This window comes from Salmo salar, chromosome ssa16 (genome assembly GCF_905237065.1).
Source record: "Salmo salar chromosome ssa16, Ssal_v3.1, whole genome shotgun sequence".
In the NCBI taxonomy this organism is placed as follows: domain Eukaryota; kingdom Metazoa; phylum Chordata; class Actinopteri; order Salmoniformes; family Salmonidae; genus Salmo; species Salmo salar.
In genome coordinates this window covers 47,723,084-47,742,947 of record NC_059457.1, presented here as the reverse complement: position 1 = coordinate 47,742,947, position 19,864 = coordinate 47,723,084, and the positions used below count along the sequence as shown (strand labels likewise).

Here is a 19,864-nt window from a genome sequence, read left to right as displayed (position 1 = left end):
CCGAGCCAGCCAGCCAGCCACCTCCCCTCATCTATAGCCGAGCCAGCCAGCCAGCCACCTCCCCTCATCTATAGCCCAGCCAGCCACCTCCCCTCATCTATAGCCCAGCCAGCCAGCCAGCCAGCCACCTCCCCTCATCTATAGCCCAACCAGCCAGCCACCTCCCCTCATCTATAGCCCAACCAGCCAGCCACCTCCCCTCATCTATAGCCCAGCCAGCCAGCCAGCCACCTCCCCTCATCTATAGCCCAGCCAGCCAGCCAGCCACCTCCCCTCATCTATAGCCCAGCCAGCCAGCCAGCCACCTCCCCTCATCTATAGCCCAGCCAGCCAGCCACCTACCTCCCCTCATCTATAGCCCGGCCAGCCACCTCCCCTCATCTATAGCCCAGCCAGCCAGCCACCTCCCCTCATCAATAGACAAGCCAGCCAGCCACCTCCCCTCATCTATAGCCCAGCCAGCCAGCCACCTCCCCTCATCTATAGCCCAGCCAGCCAGCCACCTCCCCTCATCTATAGCCCAGCCAGCCAGCCACCTCCCCTCATCTATAGCCCAGCCAGCCAGCCACCTCCCCTCATCTATAGCCCAACCAGCCAGCCACCTCCCCTCATCTATAGCCCAGCCAGCCAGCCACCTCCCCTCATCTATAGCCCAGCCAGCCAGCCACCTCCCCTCATCTATAGCCCAGCCAGCCTCCTCCCCTCATCTATAGCCCAGCCAGCCAGCCAGCCACCTCCCCTCATCTATAGCCCAACCAGCCAGCCAGCCAGCCACCTCCCCTCATCTATAGCCCAGCCAGCCAGCCACCTCCCCTCATCTATAGCCCAGCCAGCCAGCCACCTCCCCTCATCTATAGACCAGCCAGCCACCTCCCCTCATCTATAGCCCAGCCAGCCAGCCAGCCATCTCCCCTCATCTATAGCCCAACCAGCCAGCCACCTCCCCTCATCTATAGCCCAGCCAGCCACCTCCCCTCTTCTATAGCCCAGCCAGCCAGCCACCTCCCCTCATCTATAGCCCAACCGGCCAGCCAGCCACCTCCCCTCATCTATAGCCCAGCCAGCCAGCCACCTCCCCTCATCTATAGCCCAGCCAGCCAGCCACCTCCCCTCATCTATAGCCCAGCCAGCCAGCCACCTCCCCTCATCTATAGCCCAGCCAGCCAGCCACCTCCCCTCATCTATAGCCCAGCCAGCCAGCCACCTCCCCTCATCTATAGCCCAGCCAGCCAGCCACCTCCCTCATCTATAGCCCAGCCAGCCAGCCACCTCCCCTCATCTATAGCCCAGCCAGCCAGCCACCTCCCCTCATCTATAGCCCAGCCAGCCTCCTCCCCTCATCTATAGCCCAGCCAGCCTCCTCCCCTCATCTATAGCCCAGCCAGCCTCCTCCCCTCATCTATAGCCCAGCCAGCCAGCCACCTCCTCTCATCTATAGCCCAACCAGCCAGCCAGCCAGCCACCTCCCCTCATCTATAGCCCAGCCAGCCAGCCAGCCACCTCCCCTCATCTATAGCCCAGCCAGCCAGCCATCTCCCCTCATCTATAGCCCGGCCAGCCAGCCAGCCAGCCACCTCTCCTCATCTATAGCCCAGCCAGCCAGCCAGTCAGCCAGCCAGCCACCTCCCCTCATCTTTAGCCCAACCAGCCAGCCAACTCCCCTCATCTATAGCCCAGCCAGCCAGCCAGCCCCCTCCCCTCATCTATAGCCCGGCCAGCCAGCCAGCCACCTCCCCTCATCTATAGCCCAGCCATCCAGCCAGCCAGCCTGCCAGCCAGCCAGCCAGCCAGCCAGCCAGCCAGCCACCTCCCCTCATCTATAGCCCGGCCAGCCAGCCACCTCCCCTCATCTATAGCCCAGCCAGCCAGCCACCTCCCCTCATCTATAGCCCGGCCAGCCAGCCACCTCCCCTCATCTATAGCCCAGCCAGCCAGCCACCTCCCCTCATCTATAGCCCAGCCAGCCAGCCACCTCCCCTCATCTATAGCCCAGCCAGCCAGCCACCTCCCCTCATCTATAGCCCAGCCAGCCACCCCCCAGCCAGGACCACAAATACAAATTCCACCTAGACACTGTTGCCCTTGAGCACACAAAAACAAAATTAGACCCAACCAAATTATGAGAAAACAAAAAGATAATTACTTGACACATTGGAAAGAATTAACAAAAAAAACTGAGCAAACTAGAATGTTATTTGGCCCTAAACAGAGAGTGCACAGTGAAAGAATACCTGACCACTGTGACTGACCCAAACTTAAAGAAAGCTTTGACTATGTACAGACTCCGTGAGCATGGCCTTGCATATTGAGAGAGGCTGCAATAGCCTGTCTTCTCTTGAGAGACAGGTCTGCCAATGTGCACACAAAATGAAGTGGAACCCGAGCTGCACTTCCTAACCTCCTGTCAAATGTATGACCATATTAGAGAGACATATTTCCCTCAGATTACACACAACAAATTTGAAAAAAAATCCAATCTAGATAAACTACCATCTCTATTAGGTGAAATACCACATTGTGCCACCACAACAGCAAGATGTGTGACCTGTTGCCACATGAAAAGGGCAACCAGTGGAGCACAAACACCATTGTAAATACCACCTATATTTATCCGTTTATTTGTTTTCCTTTTTGTACTTCAACTATTTGCACTTTGTTACAACACTGTATATAGCCAATAATATAACATTTGAAATGTCTATATTATTTAAAAACTTGTGAGTAATGTTTACAGTTAATTTCAGATTATTTCCCTTATGTTTAATGTCTATTTCACTTGCTTTGGAAATGTAAACATGTTTCCCATGCCAATAAAGCCCTTTGAATTGAAAGGGGGGAGAGAGAGAGAGAGCGAGGGAAAGATATAGAAGAGACAGGGGGTGGAGAAGGGAGGGATCGAGAGGGGGAGAGAGAACAGAGATGGGGGTGGAGAAAAGTAGAGATTGTGAGAGAGGGAGGAGGAGAGAGAAAGAGAAGGAAAATGAGAGAGAGGAGGAAGTCTGGGCCCACGCAAACAAAGACAGAGCACTATTCCCACTGTCCATGTACTAGCCTAAGGTGAACACAGGAAGAACCAACATCGATACACTGGGATCCCATCTCTCGATACCGCCACAGACATAACACAGTTGACTAGTTTCATTGACATGTCAACAAATGTATTCAAAAGCCAAACAAGCCTATTCATGTGTGCACCCTACTGCTCTTCTTCACAATCACAGCATGTCTCTGTGTCAACAAGCTGTCCATTTCTGTAGGCTAGCACTAGCCTAACGCTAAAGATGTATGGTTGTTAGCTAGCTAGCATAACAAAGACTAGGTCCAATGAAAGAAATGGCAGATGCGGCTCCGCTGTGTGCCCCCTCCTCCTACTGGCTCCCAGGTCACCTGCCAGATCAGGAGGGCTGTTGTTGCCTTGACAACCCTCTCTGGCAAGAACAAGGCCCAACATCCCCGCTTTAACCCCTTCCTGTGATGTCAACCCCACAATGGGTGGATCTGAAGTCTACAGTGGCCTCCTCTCCTACTTGTATCTTTTCCTTTGTCTGGGCTGGTCTTAGTGGCCTGCAGCACTGTACAGGTGAAGCACATCCCTCAGTGAGCTTCTGCTATGATACTGGCTCCTATCTTGTCTTCTTAGGTCAGTGAAGGGTGTACTCATTAGTGCACACCATAGCAAATCATATCTTAATGTTTTTGCAACAGAATAGGTTTTGCAATGAAAACAAGCATTTCTCATTGGACAACTTGCCGATTCCCTTCCTGTTGGGCAGTTTTGGTTCCTAGTGAAAAGGGAAGGAAATAGAAAGAGGAAGACTTCTTGGATGATCCCTAGTTTGACAGCCTGTCCTGGAGAAGCCTGGCCAGCAGTAGTATGAGATAGGAGTGATGATGGGAGACTAAAGCCATTTCCCAAGTGCATAGTGTTCTGAACATGCAAAAGACACAATATGCAAATGGTCGATATGCAAGAGCCAAGTTTAGAGACAGGCCACAAGCGTTTTGGAAAAATCCTAAAAACTACAAGCTCTGAGTTTGAGTTCCAATGGAGTCGGCTACAACCATCCTGTAAGTTCAGGATAAAAACATTCTAGCACAAGATGGAGACCGTTTCATCTTCAGTAAAAAAAAAATAATCATATTTTAACTTTTGGCCACTACCATTCGAGATAATTGAGAATCTGAACTAATTTTGTTAAAACTCTGCTTACGAACATTGCTCAACAGCGACTGGCCACAACAGAGCAGGGTAATGTTCATTGGAGAATGCCATAGAAAACACTTTGCAACCGAAAATAAAAATGAGCCTTTCTTATTGGACGGGTCCATGTAATACGTCCCTGTTTCAGTCTTTTTTTTCTTCCGTTTGGAGCCCTAATGAACAACACCCAGGTCCGAATTTTTCCTCTGGGGGATGAGATGAGAGAGGCGGGGAGAGAGCTGCAGCACGGTGGAGAAACAGGGAGGGGGGAGTCCACATCAGATCAGACATGTCTGACTCAGGACATGCTGACATCAGCACCATTTTCCCAGAAGCCTTTAAGCTCCATACTGTCGGTGGGTCATCATCAGGGCCAATGACAGGGCAAGATGTCAGCTGGATGGACAGCTATAGGACGCTGCCGAGACACCCTGGAAAACTATAACCTACACAGACCTGATACATCACACAGACCTGAAGTACACAAAGCCTGATAAATAGCTACACACACAAGGCTCTGAAACCTGTCCTACTGCTATGACATACTCCATACACTACCCAGAGAGGAGTGCAGCAGCAGCACACCAACTATATATGCAGGAGAGTACAACTGGAGGCCAATTAAATTAAGATTAGAAGGTACGGCCCAAGAAACAAAGAGGCAGAGAAATGTCTCTCTATCGCCACTACCCAAGGCATCGAGACCGTACAAGGGGTAACAAGGATGATGGGTCTATATAGTAGGTCTAGATCTCACAGCAGAGGATGATGGGTCTATATAGTAGGTCTAGATCTCACAGCAGAGGATGATGGGTCTATATAGTAGGTCTAGATCTCACAGCAGAGGATGATGGGTCTATATAGTAGGTCTAGATCTCACAGCAGAGGAAAGTACTCGTTGCATAAGTTTGCTTTCCAACTCCTGATTGTTTTTTAATTACGCTCGTCTGGGTGCGCTCTCATTCTACACTAATGTAGGCTCAAAGGAAACCAGGGCCTGTATTCATAAAGTCTATCAGAGTAGGAGTGCTGATTTAGGATCAGATTTCCCTTTAAGATCATAATGAATACGATTATATGGACGGGGAGACCTGATCCTCCATCAGCACTCAGACGCTTTATGAATACGGGCCGAGGCTCTTCAGCAGAACCCCGGCAACATGTGCAGCAGCAAGTCTTATGAGGAGGAGCAGAACTCACGTAATCATGGAAGGCCTTCGCTTCACTGGAGTGGTCACAGGTCTCTCTTCTCTCTGGTGCAGCACAATACAGATCCCAAAATACACTGTGGACAAGACACACAGGTTGTGAAGCAACGGAATAATGTACATGATACAATATGGTGTATTGACATCAGCGGAGGCTGCTGAGGGGAGGACGGCTCATAATAATGGCTGGAATGGAGTATAATGGAATGGCATCAACCACATGGAAACCATATTTGATGCCTTTCCATTGACTCCATTCAAGCCATCATTATGAGCCGTCCTCCCCTCAGCAGCCTCCGCTGATTGACATACGGAACACTTACCACCACCAAGAGTGTAGGAACCCAGGGGGTTCCCCAAGTGTGATGTTCTTTTCCCATCGGATCTGGAAAAGGGGAGAATAAAAAACATTTTGAATGAACAATAGGGCCTACTTTAACCAAAAAAACAATGACACTTATTTATTAAAAATGGGAATTAGTTTGTTATTGAATTATGGTCACATGGATAGGACCGATATCCAGTTAGTAATAAGATACTCACCTCTGATAAAAAGGTCTGTGCGGACTTCTGTGCTCCTATGTGTAACAAATATTCATAGACATATAAAGCTAACCTGTGAACAAAAACAACAGTTTGAATAATAATATTATGGCATAAAAAGCAAGTGTTTTAGAACTATATTTGAGTCTAGTCTAAATTAGCCTCATTTGACTCTATTATAAAGCAGACATATTAGCCTAGACACAAACGGAGGTACATTCAGTAGGCTTAATGTAGGGGTGGGCAACTCCAGTTCTTGAGGGCCTGATTGATGTTTGGTCTCTAATCAACTACGATGCCTTGCACTTTGAGGCACATGATCGACAGTTCAGTTGTGTAATAATTTGTCCAAACAGTTGCAGTTCCGTTTTGTAACTAAAACGAGAGTTTCTATTGGACAAATGTTTTGTAGGTCCCGCCCCATTTCGTTCGTTTCCGTTTAAGAAACGTTTTGCAACGGAATGTGCGGGATGAATACACCCCTGAATTTTAAGTCAGACGGTTTGCATGGACCACCGACTCCAAAGGGCCTTTTCACACGATGGCTTTCCAAACACTTCAAATCGGAAACATTGTAACCAAGAAGAAAACGCGTAATTATATGTCGATAAATGAGTGTTGGATACGACCCTCGTAGCGGCGAACTCAAACAAAGTAGTAACCAAAACATTGGAGTAAGCAACATTTTAATCAATTAATGTAACACAAAATACGTAAAGCAAATTGGACGGTGTATTTGTTTAAGCTATTCATTTTTCCATTAAAAATATATATAGATATAGTTTACAGACGCTTAATTGAAAATAAAAGCACCCATTTAAGTGCAGTAATGAGGCCAAGGAAAAGCATAAAGCCGAAGTCAGAATCGGGAACGAATGGCGAGCAGACAAGGCGGTTCATTCAATTCCATCCTCCTCGGTAAGAGGAAATTCGCTGTCCGACAAACCACAAAGCCGAGGGGGGTATTATATCCATTAGGTAAGAAATATGTTTGAAAACTTACTTTTCCCGTGCTTGTCCATCCGACGGCACAGCAGACCCTTTGCCTTTAGGGAACATGATTTTGTGAGGGTGAACGCCCGCCTTATCTCTCTCTATTTTCGCTATTTCATCTGTCAGACCATCAGTCTGCCGCGACCCTCTCTCACACTCCTTACTGCACTTCTCAACCGAGCCTGGTCAAGGCGAAGGGGATGGGGCTAAAGTGACTGACAACTCTTTTCACCAATGAGCGTACCGGAATTCCATTTAGCCCTGCCTTAACGTTATGTCATGGTTTGCTGTTGCCAATTGGAGGTGGTTGTTACAGTAGGACATCTACTTTACATATCCCAAAGTATATTATCATGCAAAGTTAGACTAAAAGGCACACTATATTCAACATTGAGAGGTATCATCTAGACAAACACTCCAGTTTCAGCCCTCTATGACGACAATTTATTCAATTGTAAATGATTATTGGAGCCTAAATTATACTTTTTCCATTGGACATGAGCCAAAAAAACAAACATGTTTTGTGTATTTTCATTTTAGGCTAGCTGGTTCTGCTCATGTTAACCCATATTATATTATATTTCTGTGGTTGACATGTCAGTCATAGACTATTGTGGAATGCAGTTTTTTTTTCTTCCCCTAAGTAGTTTTTTTTATGTAGTGTTTAAAAAAAAAAAATGTTATCAATCAAATGTATTTATAAAGCCCTTCTTACATCAGCTGATATCTTAAAGTGCTGTACAGAAACCCAGCCTAAAACCCCAAACAGCAAGCAATGCAGGTGTAGAAGCACGGTGGCTAGTAAAAACTCCCTAGAAAGGCCAGAACCTAGGAAGAAACCTAGAGAGGAACCAGGCTATGAGGGGTGGCCAGTCCTCTTCTGGCTGTGCCGGGTGGAGATTATAACAGAACATGGCCAAGATGTTCAAACGTTCATAGATTACCAGCAGGGTCAAATAATAATAGGTCTAGGCTACCACCTGTTTCCATCTAGTCTAATATTTTATAATTGACTATTCACGAGTATTAGATCTGAACTGAAGTAGCAGCATCTAACTCTTTAAGAAAACTGCAAGGAAAAAGAGACACCTTATTGTATGTTTATGTGGAATAGGTTCACGTGTTAAAAGCTGTTGACTGTAACGAAGCACCCGTAGGTAAACAAGCTACACGCTCTCTCACGCGTCTGGCTGAAAATGAGTATTGTATCCTAAAACGTGCAATTAGAATGTCCTGTTATCACATTGCTACCATTTGTATTGTCATTAGCCTTCTATTTTTGTTACTTTGCAAATTAAAGGCTAGCCTACTGTAGCCTCACACCATACAGTTGATCATTTCTCCACAATCGTTTAAACATTGTCTTCTCATTTTGTTTAAATGTTTAATCTAGTTTCGTTCTCATTGACAACACACATCGTATTCCTGATCGGCTGGTGAATTTATGTAAACCAAATAGGCCTCCAGATATGACAATGCATTTAAACTCGGCGATAGCCGAGGTGCCAGTCAGTTAGTTGATGGGGGGTCTTGAAACCGTCAGCAGACGAGGCTATAATGCTGCGTTCATAACCAACTGGGAATGTGGTATTTACCACATGACTGGCCAAAATCCACTTGAATGCCCCTCCAACTGGAAATTACAAGTGGGAAACTCGTCATTCACCCTGACCTCTGTCATCACCTACTAAGTAAATTACCTTGATTAAAACTTTTTGCAGTTAAATGCAACAGCAAACCTTCTTTATAAAAATAACTATACTAATATGTTTTTGGAACACTATCATTTGTATAAAAGCATGATAGCTGTACTTTTATCTTATGGTTGTTGCAGCTTGTTAGTCATTAGTCAAATAAGCTACAGGAGCATTTTGAATGAGATTAAAGACTACTTTTGAGTAGTAAGAAATGTATAAAAGCAACAGATATTGTTAATAAGAAGGTGCTAGAAGCGTCTTATATGGTGAGCTACCGAGTGGCTAGGACAGGCAAGCCCCATACTATTGTGGAGGATTTAATTCTTCCTGCTGCCGCGGATATGACTGAGACAATGCTGGGGGAAAAGGCCAAAAAACTATACAGACAATGACTTCATCAAACAACACTGTTTCATGATGCATCAGTGACATGGCAGGAGATGTTTTGAAACAATTACTGCTTCGCATACAAGCCAGTGAATTATATGCGTTACAGCTGGATGAGTTAACAGACGTGGCGGGACTGGCACAGCTCCTGGTATGTGCCCGTTACGTTTATGGGGGGTCAGTTAAGGAAGACATCCTCTTCTGCAAACCACTGGAAACCAGGACAACATGAGAGGGTATTTTTAAAGTACTGGACAGCTTTGTGACATCAAATGGACTTTGGTGGCCAAGATGTGTTTATCTGTACTGATGGCACAAAAGCCATGACAGGGAGACAAAGTGGAGTGGTAACGCGCGTGCAAGCAGTTGTTCCCGACGCCACTTGGGTACACTGCAGCATCCACAGAGAGGCTCTTGCTGACAAGAGAATGCCTGACAGCTTGAAAGATGTTTTGGACACTACAGTGAAAATGGTTGACTTTGTTAAAGCAAGGCCCCTGAACACAATAATTTTCTGCGTTATGCAATGATATGGGCAGCGACCATGTAATGCTTTTACAACATACAGAAGTGCGCTGGTTATCAAGGGGAAAAGTATTGACATTTTTTTTTTGCATTGAGAGACGAGCTTAAAGTTTTTTTTTTTTTACTGACCATGATTTTCACTTGTCTGACCGCTTGCATGATGACGAGTTTCTCACACGACTGGCCTATCTGGTTGTTTTTTCTCACCTGAATGATCTGAATCTAGGATTACAGGGACTCTCCGCAACTGTATTCAATGTGCGGGACAAAATTGAGGATATGATTAAGAAGTTGGAGCTCTTCTCTGTCTGCATTAACAAGGACAACACACAGGTCTTTCCATCATTGTATGATTTATTTTTTTTGTGCACATTGCAGAGTTATGTGCATCCTTTCAAGCATACCCTTCTCATTAACCTGTGGTGAGTTATTCACAATTTTTGATGAACAAATAAGGTATATGTAAGATGGCTGAATAAAGAGCAAAAGTATTGATAATTATTATTTGTGCCCTGGTCCTATAAGAGCTCTTTGTCACTTCCCACAAGCCATGTTGTGACAAACTCTCACTCATTCTTATGTTTAATAAATGTATTGTATTGTGTGTGTGTGTGTGGCAGGCTTACATTGATGGCAAAAAACATTTGAGAGTGCTAGAGGGGGTACGCAGCTGGAGGTTGAATGTTTGAAGGGGTACAGGACTATAAAAAGTTTGGAAACCACTGCAGACTACGCGTTATCTTTCAGGGGACCTTGTGGTATAGGCCTGTACAGGCCTAATGAGTATAGGCCTGTACAGGGACATAATTATTGTTATTTAAAAATAAATTATCCATTCTGATAAACACAGCATACAGCCTACCTGACCGCTTGGAAACATTCTCATGGTCCTAAAGTACACTTTCCTCGTTTTGTATCATATTCCAATGATGAAACTTGTGGGGACAGAAATTCAATTGCACAGTCAATAGATCTGAACCTTTATGGCACAGCTCATGGTCATTGGATCTGGATTAAGCCTCATTTGGGTTGTTCACTCTCAATCACTCTCAATTGCTACATTGGTGATAGAAGTGGGGTCCCCGCTGTTCACATTAGGTTGTGTATGTGGAACACTTTATGAGAGAGGAGGAATAGTGTTACCTCCTTCGGACAGAGGTCTGCCAAGAGCTGACCTATGGCACATGTTGACCATAGGTCCACAGCAATGTACTTTCTCAGTATCTGCAGGGGCACTGGGTCATGTACTTTATTTTCCCAATCAATCCAAGTGCATTATAGCACTCGCACCTGTATGTTTGGTTTATTTCTCATTAGATTAATGTTCACTTTAGAAATATGAATCCTTTTTCAAAGATCTAACAGAGTTTTATTTAACCAGGCAAGTCAGTTAAGAACAAATTCTTATTTACAATGACACCTACCCTGGCAACGGTTTGGACTAATTGTGCACTGCCCTGTGGGACTCCCAATCACAGCCAGATGTGATGCAGCCTGGATTTGAACCAGGTACTGCAGTGACACCACCTGCACTGAGTTGCAGTGTCCTAGACCACTGCGCCACATTCATCTAATGAGAGCCCATCATTGCAAGCCCAATAGAACAGCATAGTATTTAGCCTACTATAAACGTTTTTACAATACTGCATGATGCTCCTCAGCCCAGTTTCAGAAACAAAAAAACAATAACAAATACCCCTGGGGTGACCAGTGGCGCTCTTTCATGCAGATCTCAGCTTTAAATATTTAACTATTAATGAACCATTTCCACATTAAAGTTCCACCTTAAAGTAATTTCAATTGGTTCCCCAACTCCAGCAACAGGAGGTGTGTCTGCTCTGTTTAGCGGCGTCATGCCTCCAGTGATGTATATAAACCCTTGACTGCTAACGCTATGTATTGGCCGTTGAAAGTCTCGGAAGCCGCCGGTCGGCCATATTGGCACTCTCCATTAGGAGCAGTAATGGAATTCCACAGTATTTCAATTAAATGTTTCAAGGACAAAATAACGTGTATATATTGGGAGTTTTTTTGTAGTGGGGACAGTAACATTAGTACTCTGAGAAAAAATATATATGTATGTGTGTGTATGTTTAGCTCACATAATATATTTAAAAGTATGCATTAAGGTGTCTGTAATATAATAAACGTGTCAAACGAAACTAGATGTTAATAAATTAATTTCTATAGCTTCCAAAATCTTATTGAAAACGCATTAGGAGTACCAAGATGGCTGCGCGGTGGAATCAGTATTCCAGGGTTTATATACATCATTGCATTCATGCCACACAGTTGAGTCCGAAGAATGAAGGAATTGGCAGAGAGTGGGTGGTGTGCAGATTTTTTTACACGAGACTGAAAAGTTTTGTTTTGCTTATTCATTCATGCAAATGTGACCTGACCGCCTGCAGAAAAGTTCACTTTGGGTAAGTCTATTTTATTGTCTTGGGAAATTATGTAAACCGTTTGAAGAGCGATTGCCAAGTCATTGTTTTTACTCTGTCACGTTTTACTCTGTCAATCTATTCCATCAGTGAGTGACTCATTCCACCACGCGTATTGCCTAGTAGTCTCATGAGTGTGAGAACCAAATAACTGGACGAATCGCGTTAGTACAGAAGACCAGTCTATTGGACGTCACTGCTACTGCTCCACTAAGTCGCATGTCCGGCGAGCATGAGACAGGTGACCATTTGAACAGAGAGCTGGAACAGCTAGTTAATAATACAAATAGACTAAAGGCAACATTCTGTTTTAGCCGTGATAGAAGAATACACTGTAGTCTATTGTTTGTAGTTGAGTTCGTTTCAACCAGATGTGTGGTCTACAGTCAGCGAGTCTTTCGAGTTTCCTATCCAATTCACTAAGGGTGTTATTATACAGCATTACATGGCGTTCTTCGAGGGAAAAATATGTTTTTAAGCAATCTGTCAGATGACAAACTGAGCTACAGATTTTTCCCAAGTAAAGCACCTTGTTTTGTGAAGCACAATAACTATTTTGTTGGGGCAGTGGCTCTGGTCCAAAATGAGTGTGCTGCTTGAGCAAAGTATTATTTGAAGGCACAAAAACGGGAGAAAATTGCAAAAAGAGGAACAACATGTTTAGATTAATTGAGACGTGATTACTCCTTTGTATAATTTATTTTGGTATTTCCACGAGACCCATTGTATAAACAAAGCAGTTAGGGTGGGAATTGCCTCATGTTCGTTCACTTATAGTCCTTCTGAGAGCCAAGTAGGCTTAGCTCAGAATGAAATAATCTGTTTTGTTCTGAATTATTTTTCCTAGTTACTAGATTAAGATTTCCTTGAATGTTATGAATAGGGTGCCACTAAGACCTTGGCATAATGAACTAATATAATCATTTATTCAAAGAGCTTGAATAACTACAATATTCTTTATTGTTTGTATTCTAAAACCAACCTAGCAGCACCTTTTTTAAAGAGGTGAAACGGTGTACAATAAATTGTTATAACACCATGCATGACACACTAGATTGAGACTATCCCTTTCAAGTACTGTAATAAACTTTAGCTTCTACTTTTCCCCTGTGTCCCGCAGTACAGTCCAGAGTCATGTCGTGTGAGAAGGGCGACGGAGACCCCATGGAGGATCCCCTCTTCATCCTGGAGAGTGGCGAGGTGTACAGGAACCCCACAGAGGTCAAGATGAGCCAGATCGTGATGCCCTGCCACGCCAACCACTGTGGAGAGCTCAGCGTAGGACAGCTGCTCAAGTGGATGGACTCCACAGCCTGCCTGTCTGGTGAGCTATGACCTTAACCTCATAGTATGACCTCTAAAGAAAAGGTGGTCCCTCTCAAGTCCCAACCTGGGGCTCTGGCCCAAAATAGTCCACTTTTTGGAAATAAGGTGTAATTTGGGGGACACACTGACCGAGACGTAGCTTGAGATCAACAGCTATGGAGTCCTGTCAGCCGAGAAGGCACGTATGTACTGTACATGTGATGTTTATGGACCTCTATGTTGTCACAGCTGAAAGACACGCTGGGTCTCCCTGTATTACTGCCTCTGTTGACGACATCCACTTTGAGCACACTATAGGGTAAGTATTTCACTTCCTGAAACATACCTTTTCAGTATATTTACAGTGACTTATAGCCTTTAGCTCAGCCACAGAAAGGAGGGGCTGGTGTTCTTCTGTTCACACTGTAACCACTGTCCAATGTTGATCATAGAAATGTTTGTTTATGTTTTACGCAGAGTCGGACAGGTTGTTAACATCAAGGCAAAAGTGAACAGAGCCTTCACATCCAGCATGGAGGTTTGTGGGGACACCATCTTTTGATCTCTGTGTAGTAAATATTGAATCTATTGAATTTTTGTTTTGAAATCATTAATAATGTATGTCGGGGAGAGAAATGATACACAATGCTGTTCCATAATGGAGGATCCCTGTTTACAACCTGTGTTCTTTACTGTAGAATCTAGTCCTGTTTTAATTCACCAAATGGTAACCTATACTCTGCGTTCAATGATAAAATGTACAATTAGGGAATAGAGGGCACCATTTGGGACGCGACCTTACTAATGTATGTAACAATATGTCTGGCACTTTGCCTGGTGTCATGATGATGCCATGTGGGCACTATCCGCAGGTGGGCATCACGGTAAGCTGCGAGGATCTGTTCAGTAGCTGCCAGTGGAACGTGTGCAATGCCTTTGCCACCTTTGTGGCGCGACGCACCGAGGAGGGGAAGGTGAGGGCTGAAGAGCGAGGGGGCACCCATCTTGGTTTGACAGTGTTGGATGTATCAACCACATCAATATGTCATGCTTCAGTAGGAGGACACACAGTGTGTGTGTGTGTGTGTGTGTGTGTGTGTGCGCAGGTGCAGCTGAAGCAGGTGATTCCGCGGACGCAGACCGAGCAGATGGAGTACAGCATCGCTGCAGAGAGGAGGAGGATGAGACTGACTCATGCTGAGATCATCACAGACCTACTGAGCAGCAACACAGCTCAACTAGGTATTATACTGTCAACACACAGCTCAGCTAGGTATTACACTGTCAACACACAGCTCAGCTAGGTATTATACTGTCAACACACAGCTCAACTAGGTATTATACTGTCAACACACAGCTCAACTAGGTATTATACTGTCAACACACAGCTCAGCTAGGTATTATACTGTCAACACACAGCTCAGCTAGGTATTATACTGTCAACACACAGCTCAGCTAGGTATTATACTGTCAACACACAGCTCAGCTAGGTATTATACTGTCAACACACAGCTCAGCTAGGTAATATACTGTCAACACACAGCTCAGTTAGGTATTATACTGTCAACGCACAGCTCAGCTAGGTAGGACACTGTCAACACACAGCTCAGCTAGGTATTATACTGTCAACACACAGCTCAGCTAGGTATTATACTGTCAACGCACAGCTCAGCTAGGTAGGACACTGTCAACGCACAGCTCAGCTAGGTAGGACACTGTCAACGCACAGCTCAGCTAGGTAGGACACTGTCAACGCACAGCTCAGCTAGGTAGGACACTGTCAACGCACAGCTCAGCTAGGTAGGACACTGTCAACACACAGCTCAGCTAGGTATTATACTGTCAACACACAGCTCAGCTAGGTATTATACTGTCAACGCACAGCTCAGCTAGGTAGGACACTGTCAACGCACAGCTCAGCTAGGTAGGACACTGTCAACGCACAGCTCAGCTAGGTATTATACTGTCAACACACAGCTCAGCTAGGTATTATACTGTCAACACACAGCTCAGCTAGGTAGGACACTGTCAACACACAGCTCAGCTAGGTAGGACACTGTCAACACACAGCTCAGCTAGGTATTATACTGTCAACACACAGCTCAGCTAGGTATTATACTGTCAACACACAGCTCAGCTAGGTAGGACACTGTCAACACACAGCTCAGCTAGGTAGGACACTGTCAACACACAGCTCAGCTAGGTATTATACTGTCAACACACAGCTCAGCTAGGTATTATACTGTCAACACACAGCTCAGCTAGGTATTATACTGTCAACACACAGCTCAGCTAGGTAGGACACTGTCAACACACAGCTCAGCTAGGTAGGACACTGTCAACACACAGCTCAGCTAGGTAGGACACTGTCAACGCACAGCTCAGCTAGGTAGGACACTGTCAACACACAGCTCAGCTAGGTATTATACTGTCAGCTCAGCTAGGTATTATACTGTCAGGACTTTGGAACTATGGCACGGAGTCTTTCCTGACCATGTGACCTGACCAGGGAATCCTCTAGTTACAGCTTATGAGGCCTCTAAGGCCCTAGTTATAGCTTATATGGCAGGGGTGGCAGACTTTCCATTGAGGGCTGAGTGTCTGCAGGTTTTTGTTTTTTCCTTTAAATTAAGACCTAGACAACCAGGTGTGGGGAGTTCCTTACTAATTAGTGACCTTAATTTATCAATTGAGTACAAGGGTGAAGCGAAAACCAGCAGACACTCCGCCCTCCGTGGAATGAGTTGAACACGTGGTATAAGGACCCTACAAGGCCCTAATTACAGTTTATAAGGACCATAGAAATAGAATGAATAGAACGGCCTTTGAAGCTCTAACCCTGACTGTTGACTGGTAAATAATTTCCATGGTATTTTGGTATTTTGGAATATTCTATCAACTGATGCTGGATTGCCATAGTAATGTAAATGTTCATTAAAATGATGCTAACTGATGTGGCTCATGCAATGGAATGTAGTTTTTGTAATGTCAGTTGCGTTGACTCAACAAATCAAAGCACAGATTGGAGGGTACACTTCCTGGTTTTACTTCCTGGCATGGGTACACTCCAAGTGGATGCCAGTCCACCTATTATGCCATCATTGACTTGAATGGAGACACCCTTTTTATTCATTCTGTTTCTATGATAAGGCTTCATTTAAGGCCCTAGTTAGAGCTTAAAAGACCCATATACAGTGCATTCGGAAAGTATTCAGACCCCTTCCCTTTTTCTACATTTTGTTACGTTACAGCCTTATTCTAAAATGGATGACATTCATTTTGTTCCTCATCAATCTACACAGCATACCCAAAATGACAAAGCGAAAATGTTTTTTAGACACTTTTGCAAATCTATTAAAAATAGAAATACCTTATTTAGGTAAGTATTCAAACCCTTTTGCTATGACAATCAAAATTGAGTTCACGTGCATCCTGTTTCCATTGATCATCATTGAGATGTTTCTACAACTTGATTGGAGTCTACCTGTGGTAAATTCATTTGATTAGACATGATTTAGAAAAGCACACATCTGTCTATATAAGGTCCCACAGTTGACAGTGCATGTCGGAGTAAAAACCAAGCCATGAGGTTGAAGGAATTGTCCTTAGAGCTCCGAGACAGGATTGTGTAGAGGCACAGATCTGGGGAAGGCTACCAAAACATTTCTGCAGCATTGAAGGTCCCTAAGAACACAGTAGCCTCCATCGTTCTTAAATGGAAGAAGTTTGGAACCACCAAGATTCTTCCTAGTGCTGGCTGCCCGGCCAAACTGAGCAATCGGGAGAATTGGCCTTGGTCAGGGAGGTGACCAGGAACCCAATGGTCACTCTGACAGTTACTATGTGGCGATGGTTGTTCTCCCATCTCTGCATGACTCCACCAATCAGGCCTTTATGGTAGAGTTGCCAGACGGAAGCCAGTCTTTAGTAAAAGGCACATGACAGCTCGCTTGGAGTTTGCGAAAAGGCACCTAAAGATTCAATTCTTTGGCCTGAATGCCAAGCATCACATCTGGAATAAACCTGACACCATCCCTATGGTGGTGGCAGCATCCTGCTGTGGGGATGTTTTTCAGCGGCAGAGACTGGGACACTAGTCAGGATGGAGTGGAAAAATGAACAGCGAAAAGTACAGAGATCCTTGATGAAAACCTGCTCCAGAGCACTCAGGACCTCAGACTGGGGTGAAGGTTCACCTTCCAACAGGACAACGACCCTAAGCACACAGCCAAGACAACGCAGGAGTGGCTTCGGGACAAGTCTCTGAATGACCTTGAGTGGCCCAGCCAGAGCCCGGACTTGAACCTGGTCGAACATCTCTGGAGAGACCTGAAAATACCTGTGCAGCGATGCTCCCCATCCAACCTGACAGAGCTTGAGAGCATCTGCAGAGAAGAATGGGAGAAACTTCCCAAATACAGGTGTACCACGCTTGAAGTGTCATACCCAAGAAGACTAGAAGCTGTAGTTTCTGTCAAATGTGTTTCAACAAAGTACTGAGTAAAGGGTCTGAATACTTATGTTAATGTGGTATTTCAGTTTTTTTTAATATATTTTTTGCAACATTTTCTAAATGTTTTTCTTTTGCTTCGTCATTATGGGGTATGTGTGTGTGTGTGTGTGTGTGTGTGTGTGTGTAGATTGATGAGGGGAAAAAACGATTTAATCTATATTAGAATAAGGCTGTAACGTAAAAAAAGATGTCAAGTCAAGGGGTCTAAATATTTTCCGAATGCACTGTAAGTCCTCAGGACGGCAGGGGGTTAAGCGTGTTGGGCCAGTAACCGAAAAGTTGACGTAAATGTAGTTATAGCTGATAAGGCCCTATTTATAACCTTTACATGTCACAGGAAACTGCAGATGTCCAAGTCCCACTTATCTCTAATATGAAGTGATATCAGTGGCAGTCACACCCGTGCCCAGCCTGGTGAACAGCAGCATTACACTCTAGTGTGTGTCTGTGTGCGTGTCAACAGGAGAGTGTCAGGAATACCAGGGTGCCGTGTCAGCAGAGCGAACACGGGTGGAGAGCGTGGAGCTGGTGCTGCCTCCCCATGCCAACCACCAAGTCAGCACCTTCGGGGGTCAGATCATGGCCTGGATGGAGAATGTGGCCACCATTGCAGCAAGGTGAGTGTCTGGTCTGTAGCCTGTCCTTCTCATAGAGATAATGAGGTTTCTTACTGTGACAGAATAAGGCGATAGTTAGTATATATTAAAGGCCCCATGCAGATGTCATTTCTGGTTAACAATTAAGTACCTTACTGTGGTTGTTTTTCAATTAAAATAGTCTAAAAGAAACAAATCAATTTCTCAAGCAAGAATTTTGCTAGGACTGTCTGAGTGGGGAGGGGAAAACTTAACTAGCTGTTATGGGCAGAGGGTTGGACCTCTCTTATTTGTCTATTAACTAGTTAACCGCCTGCTGATGTCACCAGGCAGACCAAAAGCTCTTACTCTAAAAGGGCGTTATCATCATTTTAAACAGTATTATTCCAACCTCATAGTGTGGAAATATATATAACACAGAAAAATCACATTTTGACTGCATTGGGCCTTTTAATATACACTGAACAAAAATATAAACACAACATGTAAAGTGTTGGTCCCATGTTTCATGAGCTGAAATAAAAGATCCCAGAAATGTTCCATAAGCACAAAAAGCTTATTTATTTAACATTTTGTGCACAAATATTTGTTTACATCCCTGTTAATGAGCATTTCTCCTTTGCCAAAATAATCCATCCACTTGACAGGTGTGGCATATCAAGAAGCTGATTAAACAGCATGATCATTACACAGGTGCACCTTGTGCTTGGGACAATAAAACACTTTAATGTGCAGTTTTGTCGCACAACACAATGCCACTGATGTCTCAAGTTTTGGGGCAGTGTTGCTGAGGAATATTTGTCTGTAATAAAGCTCTTTGTGGGAAAAACTAATTCTGATTGGCTGGGCCTGGCTCCCACCCATGGCTGCACCCCTGCCTAGTCATGTGAAATCCATAGGTTTTAATTGACTGATTCCCTTATGTAATTCAGTAAAATCTTTGAAATTGTTGCATGATGCATTTTATATTTTTGTTCAGTGTATTTAGTAGAATGAGTAGATCTAAACCAGGTTGACTTTTTCTTCTGGAGAAGAAATGTGATAATGCTCTCTTTCCTTCATTCTCTCTCACTCATACTCTCTAGTCGTCTGTGTAACGCTCACCCCACTCTGAGGACCATAGACATGTTCCACTTCCGGGGCCCGTCTCACATCGGTGACCGGCTGGTGCTAAAGGCCATTGTTAACAATGCCTTCAAACACAGGTGAAACAAGTCTTATTCATTAGGCACCAAACTGAAGAAAAAGAGAACCGCTTATTCTCAACCACTGTCCAATAACAACCGCCTGTTTCTGTTGAAAAACAGATTTTTTTGTTGTTGTTGCTATGGTGAGCCCTAATGAACTCAATTTTGAGGGATATTTACTGGCAACAAACAATGAATGGGAAACTGGTATGGCAACCTCTTATGTTTGTATGATATTAGTCTATGTAACCTATTTGTGTGTGGG

General features: G+C 44.6%; 2 protein-coding genes across 7 annotated transcripts in view; one reads left to right on the top strand and one right to left on the bottom strand.

Annotated features, from left to right (window-relative positions):
* Nucleotides 1-7,125, bottom strand: part of LOC106574018 (single-stranded DNA-binding protein 3) — a 24,107-nt gene extending 16,982 nt beyond the window's left edge. For all 4 annotated transcript variants that reach the window (XM_014149524.2, XM_014149525.2, XM_014149526.2 and 1 more), the window contains exons 1-4: nucleotides 6,956-7,125; nucleotides 5,953-6,025; nucleotides 5,733-5,794; nucleotides 5,402-5,486 (exon numbers count right to left, since the gene is read on the bottom strand). In XM_014149524.2, the coding sequence (XP_014004999.1) occupies nucleotides 5,402-5,486; nucleotides 5,733-5,794; nucleotides 5,953-6,025; nucleotides 6,956-7,011 (276 nt within the window). In that variant the 5' untranslated portion in view covers nucleotides 7,012-7,125. The remainder of the gene's footprint in view (nucleotides 1-5,401; nucleotides 5,487-5,732; nucleotides 5,795-5,952; nucleotides 6,026-6,955) is intronic.
* acot11b (acyl-CoA thioesterase 11b) overlaps nucleotides 6,459-19,864 on the top strand; it is an 18,428-nt gene continuing 5,022 nt past the window's right edge. Inside the window, exons 1-8 of one of the 3 annotated variants that reach the window (XM_014149520.2) lie at nucleotides 6,459-6,930; nucleotides 13,119-13,322; nucleotides 13,553-13,622; nucleotides 13,781-13,841; nucleotides 14,176-14,277; nucleotides 14,410-14,545; nucleotides 18,280-18,433; nucleotides 19,498-19,617. In XM_014149520.2, the coding sequence (XP_014004995.1) occupies nucleotides 6,828-6,930; nucleotides 13,119-13,322; nucleotides 13,553-13,622; nucleotides 13,781-13,841; nucleotides 14,176-14,277; nucleotides 14,410-14,545; nucleotides 18,280-18,433; nucleotides 19,498-19,617 (950 nt within the window). In that variant the 5' untranslated portion in view covers nucleotides 6,459-6,827. Of the gene's footprint in view, nucleotides 6,931-11,828; nucleotides 11,981-12,079; nucleotides 12,240-13,118; nucleotides 13,323-13,552; nucleotides 13,623-13,780; nucleotides 13,842-14,175; nucleotides 14,278-14,409; nucleotides 14,546-18,279; nucleotides 18,434-19,497; nucleotides 19,618-19,864 lie in introns of those variants that run through there. The other 2 variants (XM_014149522.2, XM_014149521.2) reach the window with 2 other exon arrangements.